At 34.6% G+C, this 18,196-nt stretch overlaps 2 protein-coding genes across 3 annotated transcripts; one reads left to right on the forward strand and one right to left on the reverse strand.

Moving 5' to 3' along the window:
- Nucleotides 1-3,952: 3,952 nt before the first annotated feature.
- Nucleotides 3,953-5,399, reverse strand: LOC107718194 (probable G-protein coupled receptor). The gene has a single exon (XM_016525174.1). The coding sequence runs from the start codon at nucleotides 5,298-5,300 to the stop codon at nucleotides 3,993-3,995; it is 1,308 nt and encodes a 435-aa protein (XP_016380660.1). The 5' UTR covers nucleotides 5,301-5,399; the 3' UTR covers nucleotides 3,953-3,992.
- Nucleotides 5,400-9,912: 4,513 nt separating this feature from the next.
- On the forward strand, nucleotides 9,913-17,835 carry LOC107718192 (ribosomal RNA processing 9, U3 small nucleolar RNA binding protein). 2 transcript variants are annotated; one of them, XM_016525172.1, is made up of 15 exons: nucleotides 9,913-10,120; nucleotides 10,243-10,328; nucleotides 10,427-10,539; nucleotides 10,629-10,696; nucleotides 12,000-12,041; nucleotides 12,135-12,261; nucleotides 13,303-13,427; nucleotides 14,276-14,368; nucleotides 14,488-14,588; nucleotides 14,690-14,824; nucleotides 14,992-15,054; nucleotides 16,188-16,342; nucleotides 16,596-16,675; nucleotides 16,926-16,999; nucleotides 17,546-17,835. In XM_016525172.1, exons 1-15 carry the CDS (start codon nucleotides 10,052-10,054, stop codon nucleotides 17,637-17,639), a joined length of 1,425 nt encoding a protein of 474 aa, XP_016380658.1. In that variant the 5' UTR covers nucleotides 9,913-10,051; the 3' UTR covers nucleotides 17,640-17,835. The 2 variants fall into 2 exon arrangements, with proteins under 2 accessions (XP_016380658.1, XP_016380659.1); XM_016525173.1 differs by having other exon boundaries at nucleotides 16,188-16,333; nucleotides 17,546-17,834.
- The last annotated feature ends 361 nt before the right edge of the window (nucleotides 17,836-18,196 follow it).

An 18,196-nucleotide genomic window follows, 5' to 3' on the forward strand; every position in this document is an offset into this window, starting at 1 on the left:
CAATTTCACACTCGTAGACGTGAGATATGGCTGTATATTTGCACGCTGTGATTACCTGCGGCCTACGGCCGAATCACAGCCGTGCTGACTTACAGCCATATCTCACGTCTACGAGTGTGACATTGCTCATATATAATACCTTTAACTCAAGAGATATAGCCTATACAAAATTCTGTCCAGAAAAATAATTTAGAACTTAGAACTTTTTTTTCATTTCAGCTAGTTACCATACCAACATTATAATGTTCATTTAGTTTAACTTGATGTACTAAAATAACTAAAAGTGAAAGTGAAATAAACATGAATAAAAGCTCTACAGACAATTAAAAAAAACTAATAAAAGTGGCAAAAACACACAACAAAATTAATAACTTTAAGTAAAATGAAAATGGTTTTAAAATGAAAACTAGCCTAATTCAAAATGTAAATAAAAACTATAATAATATCCCAATGATATTAAAATAACACTGGGCAAAACTAGCAATATCCATTATCAAATCGTATGTTGTTCTGTTGAATTATATTTATTGAATTATTATATTCACTGTTAGAAAGACAAGTTTTATTTAAAAGTTCAATAAATGCATGAAGTTCCTAAAGTGGTGACTGAGTAATCTCAATATTGACCAAAATAATTGTGATTATGATTTTTGCCATAATTGGGCATCGGGTTCAGGGCTATGATGTAAATTAAAGGCTATAACATGTGACAAATTCCTGTTTAAATAGGAAATATGTCAACACAGGTAAGAACACTTTTTTTTTTCATTCAATGTTTAAGAATAAAAAAACATGGACTCAATAACGACCCCATCTGCTGGCTTTTGGAAAATTCTTGTAGATTTGTACAATTATGCTTTTAGGAAAACACATTTTACTGTTATATCCATAAACTCATAACAGATGCTTAATACATAACAATAAAATCTAAAAATGATCACTTCCACTGTAATTTATAAATTTTTTACTATTTATTCTTCATTCTGTATACATTTGTATTGCTTTTGAGAAATCTTGTTGAAGCTAACTCTTGCCACCATGTTAGGATGTTGTGAGTGGTTGCCAGGGCATTGCCATGTGGTTTTTAGGGTGTTGTGGTTGGTTTCTAGGTGGTTGTTTACTGCCTATAAGTCAGAAGAGCTCAAAAGTCTCTCCTTCAATGTAAGAACATATGATTTTTTTTTGTTTCATCGTCTATTTTTGTCTATAGTATCATGGTCAGATGGCATCATGGTGTTTTATTCTGGAATGCTCTCATATTAAACACCACCACTGTTTAATCTCACAGTTTGTGGCATTTTTTTCCAATTCACCTTTGCCCACAGTGGTTGTCTCGTGTATTGTGAGGTCGGACCAATGCCTTTTAAAAATATTCTTTTGGCAGCCGCCCTAGTTTAGTTTGCTTTATCCGTTAAGTCTAATCTGCATTCAGATCTCCCCATTAGAATTAAAAACATGTCCGGAAATATTATGGCGATATTATTACAGGAAACCAGCTTTCAGATGATAGACTGATAGTATATATCTGCAATGCACAGAATTCAGAAAATCATCTTTGCCTGTTTAAACGTGAAACAGCTGTGCTCTGGCAGATGTACTATATTATATAACCCTATGTATTTGGCCTAAGTCACAGGATTTTCATTAACACGCAGAGACAAAAATTCCAACAGGAAAAATGCAACAAATATGGAGACTCAGTAAATATACAAAAGTATAGTGATAGTGATGTGGCTCATACTTTATTGTACTTCATTGTTGAGTGGCATATACTAATTAGCCTGCATGAAGATGTACATGTGAAATAAACAATGCAAGAAAACCAGTTGTACATATGTACAGTACTATCCTCATAAATACATGAATACAGCTCTATCCGTCTCCATGACAACGAAAGACAGTAATGGTCACATTGTTTTGTATAAATAAAGAAAGCACAAATAAATACACAGTGTGATGTAATGGGTGGCTCCATATAGCTGTTAATGCAGCACAACTGAACATATGCTGCATTTAACTGAATCAGTATATGTCAAGCTTTCAGTGACTAGTGTTTTATTGAACAACGAAGCAGTTTGTCTTTGTCACTTCAGCCTATGTGTGATATTTACAGTTTGAACAGTAGAAAAGAAATACAGCATACAGCTGAGGTCCTTCTTTGCACTATAAATAATAGAAATAAATATGTAAAAAATGATTCAAAACACTTTTTACAAGTTTTCTTTTTTGTATGAAGATTTAGGTTTAATCAGATGAAAGCCAAGAAGTATTTTTGTCATTTAAGTTACTCATTTTTTAAAATAAAGTAAATAGTAGTGCAGTATAAACACAGTAATACAATAGGAAAAAAAGGTATTTTCTGTAGTACTTTAAACATTTTAATTTTAATAATTTTGAATATGTACAGTGGGTTTAGAAAATAATCACACCCCTTTAAAATGATCACATTTTGTTGCTTTGCAGCCTGAAAGATGGACACAGTTTTTGTTTTATCCAGCTGTATTTACTCAGTGCACCTTATAACATCCAAGTGAAAGATATAACACCAACATGTCAGAAAAAAAAAAAAAAACTGAATCAGAATACAGCTGGATAAAACAACAATTATGTCCATCTTCATTTCAGGCTACAAAGCAACAAAATGTGATTATTTAAAGGTGGGTGATTCTTTTCTATACCCGCTGTAAGTTTTATTTAAATGTTGGTTAAAATTGATGACGTTAAAAGTTTAGGCAATAATTATGTAATTTCAGTTCATAATGTCATTCAAACCCTAATCAGCTCTGTGTTTGTAAACACATGGGCGGAGTCACCACTAGGAAAACCTGTGATTGGATGAAGGCATTTGTTGTTCGTTGGTTGTCACTGTGTTGCCAGTCGCAGTGTGGCTGACCTTTTAAAAGTCTAGGTAACATCAAAACCTTCCCTGTTTGCTTTCTGAATGCACATGCCTGATCTTATTGTGAACAACTTATTATAGTCTCTTAATAAAATGCAACAGATCTTAATGTGAGTTTGCATTTGATTGTGGAGGGGTAGCATTTAAGTGCACTAAATGACAAGTCCGCCATACATCACCAGAGAGAAGTCTGTACAAGTTGAAAAATTTGGAAGTGCATTTAAAAACTTTAGGGATGCAATGAAAATTTATCAAATATTGTTTTTTTTACTTAATAAAGGGATGCAAGCAGACATTTACAAGCAAAATAATTTAGTTACACTATCTTCAAAGTGTTTTTAATAATTCTGTAAATATGCATAGGTCTACTTTAAACTTCATGTGTGTATGTATGTATGTGTGTGTGTGTGTGTGTGTGTGTGTGTGTTAAATATATAGAAATGTGTACGCTTTACTATTGTACATATTACAACACCATAAAGTTAACATTGTCTCAATTCATCAAAAGTAAATCATAAGCATTTTTTTTTGGCATAAATGTATGGCATTTATTGATTGCAATCTGTTTTAAACTGTGCAACAACACCGCATTTCTACTTTGAAACGTGCAGCACTTATTTAATAAATTCATAGTCTTTAGAAGTTTAATAATTACATTAAGCTGTATAATTGCATAATTCCTATTTTTCCATTCCCAAATTTAAGACCCCATTTAAATGGCTGTTTGCTATACAATTTAAGATATGACCTTCATTAAACTGAATTTTTAAAGATTTTTAAGGACCCTCAAAGACCTTTTATTCGCACACATGCTCCTAAATACATTTTATGATTCGCACACATCTATTTTTAGTCGCAAATGCCAGTGAAAAGTTCGCACTGTTGAGCCCTGGCATGGATGAATCGTTCACAATAATATCAATAACATGCATTAAGAAAATAGATAGGGTGAATTTAAATTTTATGGCGTCTTTAAAGCGAAGCTTATAAAGTGCTCAAACAATAATTTATAATAAAAATGCAACTCTATTACAAAAAAAATGAATGATTAATCCTCTCCAATCCTCCATCTCATGGCAATCTCATGAATAGTTTAGGTGGTCTCTTCAGGTATTTGCCCCGGTATCCTAAAACTAGTCTGGTCCAGTGTGCTCCTCGGTGTAGCCATGTGGTAGCTGCATCTAACTCCGTCCCTGTCACTTCTCCTGTGCAAAAAATGAAAAAAGTCCTGATTTCCTGAACGTTCGTGGCCTGACGCCGAGGGCCGCACCGGTCTGCCTGCTGATCGGCAACACAAGAGCATCTTACACAACTCCTCCCTGATCTGACGGTTGAGCAGGCCGTAAAAAAACGGGTTTACTGCGAATGTCGAATACGCCAGCCATGTGACCGGTCCTTCGGCTTCTTCAGAGGTACTATGGGAGAATCCCAGCGACAAATGCAGGTGGAAGGCAAAGTAAGGCAGCCAGCAGAGTAGGAACTGGCCCACGATGATAGCTAAAGTAAGAGCCGCTTTCCCACCAACCAGTCTCCTTTTCCTGCGAGGGACTTGATTTCTGCGGATGCTCATGCTGGTGGTGATGATCGTGGTCTGGCTGTTGACGGAATCAGACCGACGCTTCGGATGACGGGTCGCCATCGTCCAGCTCGGGATCGGGCCTCTTTCCCGCGCAGCCGTGTGGGCGACTTTATAGACGTTCCCATAAACGGCAATAATAATAGCAGCTGGAACGCAAAAGCAAACCGTGCAGAATAAAATAGCAAATACTCTCCGGTGTCCGCTGTGGCTCCAATGAAGAGAGCAATGGGTGGCGGCAATGGAGCTTCTACTTCCATAACTGGGCCATCCGAAGACGGTAGCAAGTCCTAGCAAAGTAGACGCCACCCAGACAAATCCCATCACGGCTGCGGATAGCCAAGGCGTCATTTTAGCCTCGTACCTCATGGGATGCACAATGTAGAAGTAGCGTTCGATGCTAATCACAGTAACTGTAAAGATAGAGGCAGATATCAGAAAGGCATTGAGGAATATGTACATCCTGCATTCGAGTACAGAAAAGACGATGCCGGCGAAAAAGGGCGAGCTGCAGATGATGCCGAGCGGCATTAGCAGAGCGGCACACAGCAAATCCACGATGCAGAGGTGACACACCAAACTGAACTTGCGAAGATGTGGCACTTTCACCACCACGGCAAGCACTCCACTATTGGCCAAGAGCGCAATTGCATTAAGAGTCACCATGACCACGAGGCCCGACATGTTTCGTAAACGCGATTGCGGATTGGACATGCTCCCTAACTGCATGCTGGGAGCCAGATGCATTGGGTGGCCATGACTCAATGTCTCATTAAGTTCAGTTTCGTTAAGCTCTGCTGGTGGAGGTAATCCAGACGCCTCCATTGTTTACAGTGTGGTGCTCCAAACACAAAGCAGAAACGCAGACTTCTCCATCTTCCACCAGTCAGAAATGGGGACTCATTGGCTGGAGGCCAAAGGTCAGCACTGTTGAAAGTATAATATAAAACACAAAAATGAGTATACTACAGCTGAACACATGCAGAACAACAAGTTGCCAAATTTAAAAGGTGCATTAAGCAGTTTTCGCTTATTTGCATATTTTCTACTTTACTTACAGTTCTGTTTGGAGATCACATGTGCTTTTTAATTTTTATTAATTAATATCATAATTATATACTGTATTATAATAAAATAAATAATACTATAATTAGAAATGATAATAAAATAATGAATTTTAAAAAATGCATACTCTATAAATAAAATTTATTTTAAAAAATGTGTGTGTGTATGCATGTGTGTGTGTTTGTGTGCTGCTGGTTGATCAAACAGTTTTAAAATAAAATAAATATTAAAATGAAAATAAATAAGTAAAATTAAAGTAAAAAATAATAGAATATAGTTATGGAAAACAGGTGCTTTACAGTGCACTTTACAGAGACGATACTTTTTGTGCATATACATATACTGTAAGTTTAAAAATTGACTGAAAAGGTCTTTAATTTAGTGTGTGGGACTTTTTGTATTTTGTCCATGTTTGGTCTTTCAAAAAATCATCTATGAACCATGACCACGAGGCCCGACATGTCTCGTAAACGCGATTGCGGATTGGACATGCTCCCTAACTGCATGCTGGGAGCCAGATGCATTGGGTGGCCATGACTCAATGTCTCATTAAGTTCAGTTTCGTTAAGCTCTGCTGGTGGAGGTAATCCAGACGCCTCCATTGTTTACAGTGTGGTGCTCCAAACACAAAGCAGAAACGCAGACTTCTCCATCTTCCACCAGTCAGAAATGGGGACTCATTGGCTGGAGGCCAAAGGTCAGCACTGTTGAAAGTATAATATAAAACACAAAAATGAGTATACTACAGCTGAACACATGCAGAACAACAAGTTGCCAAATTTAAAAGGTGCATTAAGCAGTTTTCGCTTATTTGCATATTTTCTACTTTACTTACAGTTCTGTTTGGAGATCACATGTGCTTTTTAATTTTTATTAATTAATATCATAATTATATACTGTATTATAATAAAATAAATAATACTATAATTAGAAATGATAATAAAATAATGAATTTTAAAAAATGCATACTCTATAAATAAAATTAATTTAAAAAAATGTGTGTGTGTATGCATGTGTGTGTGTTTGTGTGCTGCTGGTTGATCAAACAGTTTTAAAATAAAATAAATATTAAAATGAAAATAAATAAGTAAAATTAAAGTAAAAAATAATAGAATATAGTTATGGAAAACAGGTGCTTTACAGTGCACTTTACAGAGACGATACTTTTTGTGCATATACATATACTGTAAGTTTAAAAATTGACTGAAAAGGTCTTTAATTTAGTGTGTGGGACTTTTTGTATTTTGTCCATGTTTGGTCTTTCAAAAAATCATCTATGAATGTTTTTGATTATGTTCAGGCCCTCGTACAATACAATATTACAGCAGCACCACGGTTTACTGATGTGTAAGATGGCAACAACTATGTCAGAAAATACCATAGTATTACCATAATGCCGGTGTCCAAACACATGATATTACCATGGCATCATATGCAAAAAAAAAAAAAACATTTTTGTGAGGGAAGGTTTTAGCAACATTTCTAAATCACCAGGCTATTTTGATGTTTTGTGGACATGTGGCTTAGCACTGAGAAAGCGAGGGAGGCTTGATCAGTTCGAATAATTCATGGTGCTCTATTCATGGTGCTCGTGGTGCTCTAACCTTTTGAAGAGGAGTATAATGAGCTCACTTGTTTGGCTGCAGCTGCTGGGGTTTCTCTGGCATTAGCGTTAGCGTGAGCTCACTGTCACCTGCACAGCACTACAATGCACTCATGCCACAGACGTCACGATACACATATAATCACTCTCACACAGACACAGACATCATCTCACTGATGTCATTTACTGGAGAGTCACTCTAATGCCCAGAAAACTTCTCATAGCTTTAAAAATTAGACCAGTAAGTCTTGAGGTGATGTGTGTAATTTAGGGACAAATTAAAGTTAGCCAATATGTATAAATATATGTAGGCAGGTGTGTATATATTTATATTTGAACTTTCTATTTATAAAAGATTTCAGAAAAATTTCCAGAAAAATATTAAGCAGCACAAATGTTTTCAACTTGATAATAACAATAAATGTTTCCTGAGCAGCAAATCAGCGTATTGGAATGATTTCTGAAGGATCATGTGACACTTAAGACTGAAGTAATGATGCTGAAAATTCAGCTCCGCATCACAAAAATATATTACATTTTTAAATATATTCAAATAGAGAACAGTTATTTAAAACTAATAATATTTCACAATATTACTGTTTTTACTGTATTTTTAATTTAAAAAATGGTGAGCCTAGAGAATTGTTTGAAAAAAGTTAGTACTAAAGACAACACAAATTCACTGTAAATGTTACTGTATTTTTACAGTGTCAATAATTCTATAGTGTTGTTTGAAAATCTTTTGAAACTGATCAGCCAAGATTTATTATGACCTCCACCAGTCATTTCACAATGCCAATAATCGTAATCTCTAATCTGCTATAGTCACAGTTTATCAGCACATGTCCACAGGGGCTAGAAAATGAATGCAGAGTAATTTGGCATGAAAATGCACAGCGGCTGTATTACATCACCACCATTACGGCTGCACAGAATGTTCCAGCTTGTTTTAGGTTAATCAGTTCATGATTATGATGGACTGGTAATGCCTTGACCTCACACTACCTCCATTTTCAGAGCAAAAAATAACTTCAGAGGTGGTTTCTGGGTGAAAAGTGGATGAAATTATGGCAAAACAACAAATAGCACCTCTAGAGTCCCCCACCCCCTGATTCAGACACACAGCTCTGGTAAATCAGTGACTTCCACTTTTAATCCTGTGGCATGTTTTTCGGTCAGTAATCTCTCTGCTCAGCACAGACTGTCTGGTCATCTAATAAACAGATGTGCAGGTTTTTGATTTTGGATTATGAAAGAGGTGTCCTGCTTTTATTATGCACTGTGAACTTTTCATAAACACACACAAAAGTGGATACAACCCGATATCAGCTTGAAAATACACTGAAATTGACACTAGATGTGCTGTTGCATTATAAAAAATTAAATCAGAAGCGTTAACGAAACAGTTATGTTGTTTGTAGTTTTAAATAGCTTCGAAAAAACACTTTTTGTGTAATTTATCATCATTAAAATATTGTTCTCCAGCATATTACATGTTTGTATATATGTCTGCATTTTATTTCATTATTATTATTATTATTATTCATTTGTTTATAATATCATTATATTGTATATCATTTTGTTGTGTATGTTTGTATATGCTATTTTATTAATAATAATAATGTTATACTTAATTACGATTTTATTGCATGTATGTATAAGTATATATTTTGTTTATTTACTTAATAATAATAATAATAATGTTATACTTAAATACGTTTTTATTGCATGTCTGTATATATGTATGTATTTTGTTTATTTATTTTTATTTATCTATAATATATTATTGTTATTAGTAGTAGTAGTATGCATAATTGATGTCTTTATATTGCATATTTGTATATATGTATTTTACTCTATTTATAATATATTAGTAGTAAATTATTATTATTATGTTTGTATTTGTTATTTAATATATTATTAATAATAATAATATAGTTGTTTGTTGTTATTCTTAATTATGTGTTTTTATTTCATGTTTTTATGTATGTATGTCTGTATTTTATGTATATATGTATTTTATTCTATTTATAATATATTAGTAGTAAATTATTATTATCATGTTTGTATTTGTTATTTAATATAATAATAATAATAACATAGTTGTTTGTTGTTATTCTTAATTATGTGTTTTTATTTCATGTTTTTATGTATGTATGTCTGTATTTTATTTTATTTATTTATATTATATGATTATTATTTGGATATTATTATTATTAGCAGTGTTGGGGGTAACGCATTACAAGTAACGCGAGTTACATAATCAGATTACTTTTTTCAAGTAACTAGTAAAGTAACGCATTACTTTTTAATTTACAAGAGAATATCTGAGTTACCTTTTCAAATAAGTAACGCAAGTTACTTTTTTTCCAAAAATATAACTTTTTTTATTTTAAAAACAAACAAGCAAGCTCTGTCCAGATTTAAAAAGTAACGCAAAAGTAACGTAACGCATTACTTCCCACAAAAAGTAACTAAGTAACGTAATTGGTTACTTTTTTATGGAGTAACGCAATATTGTAATGCATTACTTTTAAAAGTAACTTTCCCCAACACTGATTATTAGTAGTAGTAGTAGTGCATTTAGATTGCATTATTTTATGAATTTCTAATAATTTATTGTTGTTTTTGTTGTTGTTATTCAGTATAGATCAGTGTTAGTCCCACACTGTGTACTGTAGTTTACTTTATTCAATCAGAGCAGCTGGCGCAGAGCAGTGTTGGCTGTAATGTAGCGTCTCTCCGTTACGCTGCGCTGTAGCGCAAACACGCACACGCGCAAACCATCCGAGAAGAAGAGCTACAGGAAGCATGTGTTTGTGACCATGTGAGTGGCAGCCAAGCAGCACTAAATGAACTCAAGCAATCCTGAATTATTTCATAAAAACAATTAGTTTTATGTTCCGTCATGTCGTCTTTCTTTATAAAGAAAAAGGTCATCTCTGCGGCTCCCAATAAAGGAGATTTAAAGAGAAAGGTAGGCTACGTCTGAGAAATGAGTTTTTATTTATCTTTTAGCTTTCATAATGCTAGATGATGCTTTTTTTCTCTGATATTGTTAAAAACAATAACGTATTTAAATCGATATTCTTTTGCAAGAGTAATGCAGATGATGGCAAAGGCAGATCAAAAAAGTTCAATAAGCGAATGGATGAAGAAATATCGAGTGACTCAGAAAATGAAAGGTAAGTTACTGCAGTTTGTTGTGCTGGATGAACGCTGATGTCATGTTCGTTTTCTTAAAAAAAATAAAAATAAAACCACTGATGTCTTTCCTCTGCAGTGCTGATCCAAACAGAAAACAACAGGAAAACGAAGACGACGAGATTGAGGAGACGCCGCAAGAGAAGAAACTTCGCCTGGCCAAACTCTACCTGGAGCAGCTGAGAGAGGAAGGTGTGTGAGATCCAGCTTCCACACGAGACTGAACGATTGATTGCCAGCACTGTTCTCTGAACCTGTGTTCTCTGTGCTCTCATTGGCAGAGGACAAGAGAGCTGAGCAAGAATCATTTGAAGCGGATCTCATCGCTGGAAGACTGCAGGAGGATGTGGTAGGTCCACTTCAGCTGGGGTTCATCACTAATATTTCATATCGAGACATAGTGTGAGGTCACACTTTTTGCTCATTTATTCTGAAAATGTTTAGCATAAACCTTTGCAATTTTGCATTATTTGAATTATTGTAAATAGTTACATTAAAAAAGAAAATAAATAAAAACCAAACATTACAGAAGATATTTTTACTTGCCTTGCTCTAATTTTATTATTGTTGTTAAAACAATTAAATTTTTTTTTATTAAAACTGTCTATTATTTTGGAAGATGTTACATATGGCTACAGTAAGTGGATTTTTCATAACATTATTATAATAAGAATTCTAATAATCCCTGTTGTCCCATAATCACCTGTTTTATTAATTCAGCTGAGGTTCATCACTAATTTTTGATACAGAGACATTTATTCTGAAAATGTTTAGCATAAACCTTTGAAACTCGTTACTTTTTGTCAGTTAAATATATAACATACAGTGGTGCTTGAAAGTTTGTGAAAGTAGACAGAGAATCCAATCAAACATAGGAGTCAAAAATATATAGAGTGATTAATTGTTAAATAAAAAAAGCTGTGATGTAAATAATTATTTTATTTAAATATTGTAAAATCATGTAAAATACAGAAAAACAGGCTTTAATTCTGGCATTAGACTACATATAAACACACACGCAGCAAGAAAAACAAGTTATGAATATTTACATTAATTTATTTATCACAGGGATTCTCAAACTGTTTTGTCAGCTTTGAACTAAAATGTTTTCTCGAATTCCTCCAGAGATTTCAAGTTAATATTGCAATAATTTAGCAACTCATTCACATGCTCATGGTTCTTTGATGATTCTATCTTCAATGTTTTTATTTTTAAACTATTTCTTTATTTTTATTAACAGTTATGGCAAATTAAATTTAGTTTGCTCTGAGTTCTTGAATGATCTATGCTTTTATATTAATACAGAAAGGAACTGTTTTGTAATATTACTACCAAATCTCAGAAGACTCATTTAAAATAACTAGAGATGATGGTTTAAAAGGATGTGTGATTTGAGTTATTGTAAATAAATTGTTACATTAAAAAATAAAATAAATAAAAACCAAACAATACAGAAGATATTTTTACTTAACTTGCTCTAATTTTATTATTGTTATTAAAACAATAAAAAATATATATTTTTAAAACTGTCTATTATTTTGGAAGATGTTACATATGGCTACAGTAAGTGGATTTTTCATCAAATTATTATAATAAGAGTTGTAACAATCCCTGTTGTCCCATAATCGCTTGTTTTTATTCATCCTCTTCAGCTGGAACAGAAAGGCAAACTGCAAAGACTGATAGCCAACAAAGTGAGTGGTATTCATTAGCTGCTGGGCATATACCAGATCTTTATTTGCCACTGTTACTTCCTGTTTCTGACATCACTCTGACGTCTCTTCTAGCTCATAGCTCCAGACCCAGCAGAGGTCAGGCTGTTGAGAGGACACAAGCTATCTGTCACATGTCTCGTTATCACCCCAGATGAGAAATACATCTTCTCGGCAAGCAAAGACTGCTCCATCATCAAATGTGAGTCTGACAGGTCAACTTTGCTTACATTTTCATATCAGTAGATGCTGAAGCTTGCATTGTACTACAGTATAAACTAGAGCCCGACCGATATATCGTTTTGCCGATATTATCGGCCGATATGAGCTTGTCGCCGATATATCGGTATCGGCGAATATGCCGCCGATATGAAATTTTTTTTTACAGAACATATAACGCAGATAAAATGCTTGAAATGGTGTAATTACTTAGTTTGTCCAGCAGAGCGCGCTCCATTGTTTGCTACTGGCGTAAGAGTCGGAGACGGGAGTTACGGGTGGATAAATTTGCGATCCGGCGCCGACCGATCAAGCGATCCCGGGGGGCTACTGACGCGCGGAGGGTGGCGTTCGAGAGGGCTCCTCGAGCTGAAGGGATCCGCCCTGCGAAGTGGACTTCACATGAAATTCCGCCATGATTCCAGTTCCAAGGGAACGTACACGTTACATTCAAAGGGCATTAAAGTGCGCGAGACGTGAATTTATATTTATTTACAGAGGTATATTATGTCACACTTCACACTTCTCTAGTAAGTTTCGTCTGTGTGTGAAGACAGTAGCGCAAATCCGTGAATGAATGTTCCGAAGTGAAATAAACTTCAACTTTACTTTTCAGTGCACTGATGTCAGACTCATTTTGGAGAATAAAGTTTATTGTTACATTGTTAAATGCCCTGCCTCCATTACGTATCTCTGTCACGTCATTATAAGTGTTTGATCACCACATTTGAGTGATCATTGCAAAAAATGTGTTTATGTATATATATATTCCGTTTATGTATATATTGTATTCTATATATAGTACCAGTCAAATGTTTGGACACATGAATGGGAAAGTGTCCAAACTTTTGACTAGTACTGTACTATAATATACACAAAGAATATCGGCCGATATATTGATATCGGCCTTTGTTTACTCCCTAATATCGGTATCAGTCTCGGCCCCAAAAAACCCATATCGGTCGGGCTCTAGTATAAACTTGAGCCAATCTGCTTCTGAATGAATGATGATTATGATCTGCAGGGGAGGTGGAGGGCGGAAAGAAGGTGCACAAGATCGCAGGAGGACGTAAGGGAACAGAGGCGCGTCATGTGGGACACACTGCTCACATCCTGTGTATGGCCATATCATCCGATGGGAAATACCTGGTGAGAGCTGGAATTCATTGGGTCACATTGTTTATCAATAAATTTTTCTTTGGTCCATAATTTGAGCCTTGGAATTAAACGGGCTGTATTTTGAGGCCATGCTCTAATATATTCATGCCCAAGTTATCAATTTAATGAAATTAATTTTAATAATATGATTGATAATTACAATAAATGTTTAAGAATTTTTGAATTCCACTGTTTTCATAGTACAACGAAGGCATAAGACATCTAAGTCCTGTACTGTTTATTGTAAGTAATTAATAAAGCAATTAGTACTTTTAGTGAGCAAGGACACGTTAAATTGATAATAAGTAACAGTAAAGACATTTTTTAATGTTACAAACAATTCTATTTCAAATAAATGCTGTTCTTTTGAACTTTCTATTTATCAAAGAATCCTGAAAAGCAGCTAAATTGTTTTTAACTTTGATGATAGTTATATGAAATATTTCTTGAATAGCAAATCAGCATATTCGAATGATTTCTGAAGGATCAGATGAAAATTCAGCTGTGTCATCACAGGAATAAATTCCATTTTAAAATATATTCAAAAAGAAAATGTTAAAGAGGTAAAAGTTATTACACATTAGTGCAGTTTTTACTGTATTTTTGATTACATAAATTCAGCCTTGGTGAGCAAAAACATGAAAAAAAAATTACCAACCCAAACTTTTGATCTTTTTGAATTTTATATTTATGGGTGGTTTTAGAGTGATTTTACTGATATTTTACTCTATAATACCTGGAACTGCCTTGATCAGTTTTATCTGTTACAGTTTTAGTCAACTAATTGAAAAAAGAAAGTTGGATGCAATTTAATAGATATGATTTGATTTGTTTTCTAGGCTAGTGGGGACATGAATAAACTCATCATGATCTGGGATCCCGTAACATGTAAACATCTGTACAAGTTGAAAGGACACAGAGACGCTGTATCGGTGAGTAGAACATCACTTATATATAATATTGTGACTTTAGATGATGATCGTTTATGAAATGTTTGCTCCCATTTGACTGAATTTGTCTAAATGCTTCTGCTTGAATGCTTCCTCTGCAGGGTCTGGCCTTTAGACGAGGGACTCATACCCTCTACAGTGCGTCACACGACCGCTCAATAAAAGTGTGGAGCGTGGACGAGAACGCTTATGTAGAAACCCTGTAGGTACACCAGCTGCTGTGGGTAGTATTATAAACAGGAGAATTGTCCTCACTCTTTATTCTCAGGCTTCCTTTTTGTGTTTATTCGTGTCTGTCGTCAGGTTCGGCCATCAGGACATGATCACTGGGTTGGACTGTTTGAGCAGAGAGAGATGCGTGACTGCAGGAGGACGAGACAGAACAGTCCGAGTGTGGAAAGTAGCTGAAGAATCACAGCTCGTCTTTCATGGGCACGAGTGAGTTTGAGTTTGTAGTCATGACTCAAAATTTCTCCAATTAAAGCAGTAAATCGGGGTTTGGGCCTGGATAAGACTTGTGTTTTGACATTTGTTTTGTCTGCTTTAAAGATGAATTATCTTCACTTCTCTGTATGTTTCTGTCCATGTCTTCTGTCTGTCTGAAGGGGCTCCATTGATTGTATCCAGCTGATCAATGAAGAGCACATGGTTACAGGTGGAGATGATGGGTAAGACTTTTTCACTTCAGAGCTGGATTTTATGAGAGTGCATTACTTTCATTAATATTAATCAGTATAACATTCTACACTGACTTCCTCAGTTACATTTAATTACGTTTTGTTAACTAAAGCTAAAACTATTAAAAATTGTTTTTGGTCATTGAAATAAAGCTGAAATAAAGTAAATATTCTGTGACATTGGTTAGTTGTCAATGACATATTTGTATATAAATATATCTGTTTAATCTTCTTTGGTCTTTATTGTTAGTTTTAACTCCCAATATAAAAATGAAGACAAATATTACTGTACATACATATTAGTTGCACTCTAAAATAAACAAAATGATAATTATAAAATAATTTTATTTTACACTACAAGTTACTAGTATTTTTGTCTTAAATTCTTGACTTTCAAACCCCTGAACTTTTATCATTTCAAATCCTTTATTTTATGTATTTTTTGTCAGAATGCTGGTGAAATTGTCACCTTTTAATCCACAGAAATGTTGGAAATTATGGGAATGTGCAAATAAAGTGAACTAAATGTGCACTGCGTTCACAAAATGCATGTTAAACTACTTGCAGCACATACAGAGATTGAGTTTGTGAAAAGCAGCATTTACTGTGAACATATGTACATACAGTGGGTGTAGAAAAGAATCACCCCCTTTAAAATAGTCACATTTTGTTGCTTTGCAGCCTGAAATGAAGACGGACACAGTTTTTGTTTTATCCAGCTGTATTTACTCAGTGCAACTTATAACATCCAAGTGAAAGATATAACACCAACATGTCAGAAAAAACCCCCCACAATCACAGAGTTGGAAAAAGGATCACCCCCTCCAAAAAATGACTTAAAACTCAATCATGTGTAGAATCACCCCCCTATGCCCACTGTATGTATATATATATATATATATACACACACACACACATTGTAATTACATAATTATTAAATACAGTTTGAAGCAGAAAATAATTTAAAAACCTAGTGTACTTTTTAATATTCTGCAACGTTTTTCAAATGCACTTCTGCATTTTTTTAACTTGGGAGCAAATGTGCTCCTTGGGAAAAAAGTAAGCGTTAAGCCCTGCTTTCATGTATAAATGATTACATTCACTCGTGCTTTGGTTTTGCACAGCTCTATATCTGTTTGGACGGTTAATAAGAAGAAGCCGGTGAGCACAGTGAAGCAAGCCCACGGTAGCCATGGCAACACGGGTCTGGAGCAGCCCTACTGGGTGTCGTCTGTGGCGGCGCTGCACAACTCCGACATCGTGGCATCAGGTGCCTCAGGTGCACACACACACAAAACACCAACTATCACTCACGGCCAACAAACCCAGCGCACTTAAAACTACAACTGCCCGCAAACTCTCATTTGCTTTTTTGTCACACACACAATTACCCTCAAGTACAATATTACCATCATAATCTGTCCTCGTTGCACTTTGACCTTGTTCACAAAGCTCTCCGCCTTCTGTATTTCCATATGAGACTGCTCTCCAAACACCTGATTACCATCAACATCATTGTTGTCCCTCCCCAGGCTCCCATAATTCAGCAGTGCAGCTGTGGAAGTGTGGGCAGGGATTCAGAGGCCTGGAGCCGCTCTTCAGCGTCCCTATGGTGAGCAGTACACATCCATACAGCTCTATTAGACTAGTTATATTAGTCCGTCTGCTATTGAATCACGTCCTATTGTGTGTGCAGTACTTCATCTGGAGAGGATGAATAATTTATCAGTTCATAATACCACTGTTTTTCACAACTGCACAGTGTCCACAGTGATTATGTGCCTGTCAGATGCACGGCTCTTACAGTAAGTGTAACCTGCAGGATAATGAATGCTAATAAGCTTTTATTATTTCTCTTTTAGATTGGATTTGTGAACAGTCTGAAGTTCTCAAACTCTGGGAAGTTTCTTGTGGCAGGAGTTGGACAGGAGCACAGGTGAAGTAATTTTAAGGGTAGTGAAGAAGTCATTTTGCAATTATCTGCCGATTGAAAGAAATTGTCATTTCATATAGTGCCATTTGCAAAATCTAATAATTCTTTTGTCAGTCAATAGTGCACATTTTCTATTTTCAGATAATCTTTAGTAAATTCAGCCACTGCAGCAAAATGATTCAGCAATTTTGTTTTTATTGGTCATTTAATTGTGTGTGTGTGTGTGTGTGTGTATGTATATATATATATACACACACACACACACACTGTGTTCAGCTAACAATCACTAAAGATAAAGATACTCAAAGGTAGAACATTTTTTTGACATTATTTAAATTTACTAATATTATTAATATAATATGTTAATAATTGTTTTTATTTTATTTTTAGTATTTAATTGTTAATTACAATGCGTGTATTTTCAAGGGCATAATTTTATGCAATAACATTGTACTACCACTAGATGGCACTAATGTGAAGTGAATTGGTTCTTTACACATTTCATCATGTTGACTTTTAAGTTCAGTTTATTTTTTTTGTCTTTTTCAGATTGGGCCGATGGTGGAGAATAAAGGAAGCTAGGAACGGACTATATATCATTCCTCTTAAAAGACAAGCTCAAGAGCAAGAAGTTGTCCTGTAATGTGCTCTGATCTAAGACTTTAATTTGGTATCAAAGAACTTTTGGTTGCTTTTTTTTTCTTTCTTTTTTTTTACATGTAAAAGAGGAGCTTTTGATTAAATGTCTATTGAGTTTATCTGTTTTGCTGCTCATTATGTTCAGAGCTCCATATACAAGCACAAAATTGTTATTAGTGGTACAGCCCTTACATTTTTAACTCAAATGAAATGCATTTATTGATAAACCTGTGAGCCAAATGAAGACTTCAATTATTTTTAAAAAATAATTTATTTACATATATTACAAGTATAACACTGACTGGTTCACCAAAGTTCACATTAAAACATCTGTATTGTTACCTACTTTTTCCAAAACTCACCACTAAGAATTTAATGCAAGTTCAAAAAAGGGAAATACAGAATATAGTTAGTTTTTTTTTGTTCATCTTGCAATAACACCTAAACTATTCCATGAGGACCAAACGTGAGACTTTTTACCACAACACTAAAAGGACGATAAACTCGTATCCAAATGAAATTGGACTATTTTACCACCAAACTAAAATGAGACATTGGTTA

Source organism: Sinocyclocheilus rhinocerous, unplaced genomic scaffold, assembly GCF_001515625.1.
Source record: "Sinocyclocheilus rhinocerous isolate Xijiao unplaced genomic scaffold, SAMN03320098_v1.1 scaffold1111, whole genome shotgun sequence".
Taxonomy (NCBI): domain Eukaryota; kingdom Metazoa; phylum Chordata; class Actinopteri; order Cypriniformes; family Cyprinidae; genus Sinocyclocheilus; species Sinocyclocheilus rhinocerous.

What these genes read in the sequence shown, in the direction of transcription:
- LOC107718194 (XM_016525174.1), bottom strand. Translation starts at nt 5,300, where the DNA reads ATGGAGGCGTCTGGATTACCTCCACCAGCAGAGCTTAACGAAACTGAA.
- LOC107718192 (XM_016525172.1), top strand. Translation starts at nt 10,052, where the DNA reads ATGTCGTCTTTCTTTATAAAGAAAAAGGTCATCTCTGCGGCTCCCAAT. An exon ending in AAGGAGATTTAAAGAGAAAG is followed by an intron (nt 10,121 to 10,242) that starts GTAGGCTACGTC and finishes TTCTTTTGCAAG; the next exon opens with AGTAATGCAGATGATGGCAA. An exon ending in GAAGACTGCAGGAGGATGTG is followed by an intron (nt 10,697 to 11,999) that starts GTAGGTCCACTT and finishes CATCCTCTTCAG; the next exon opens with CTGGAACAGAAAGGCAAACT.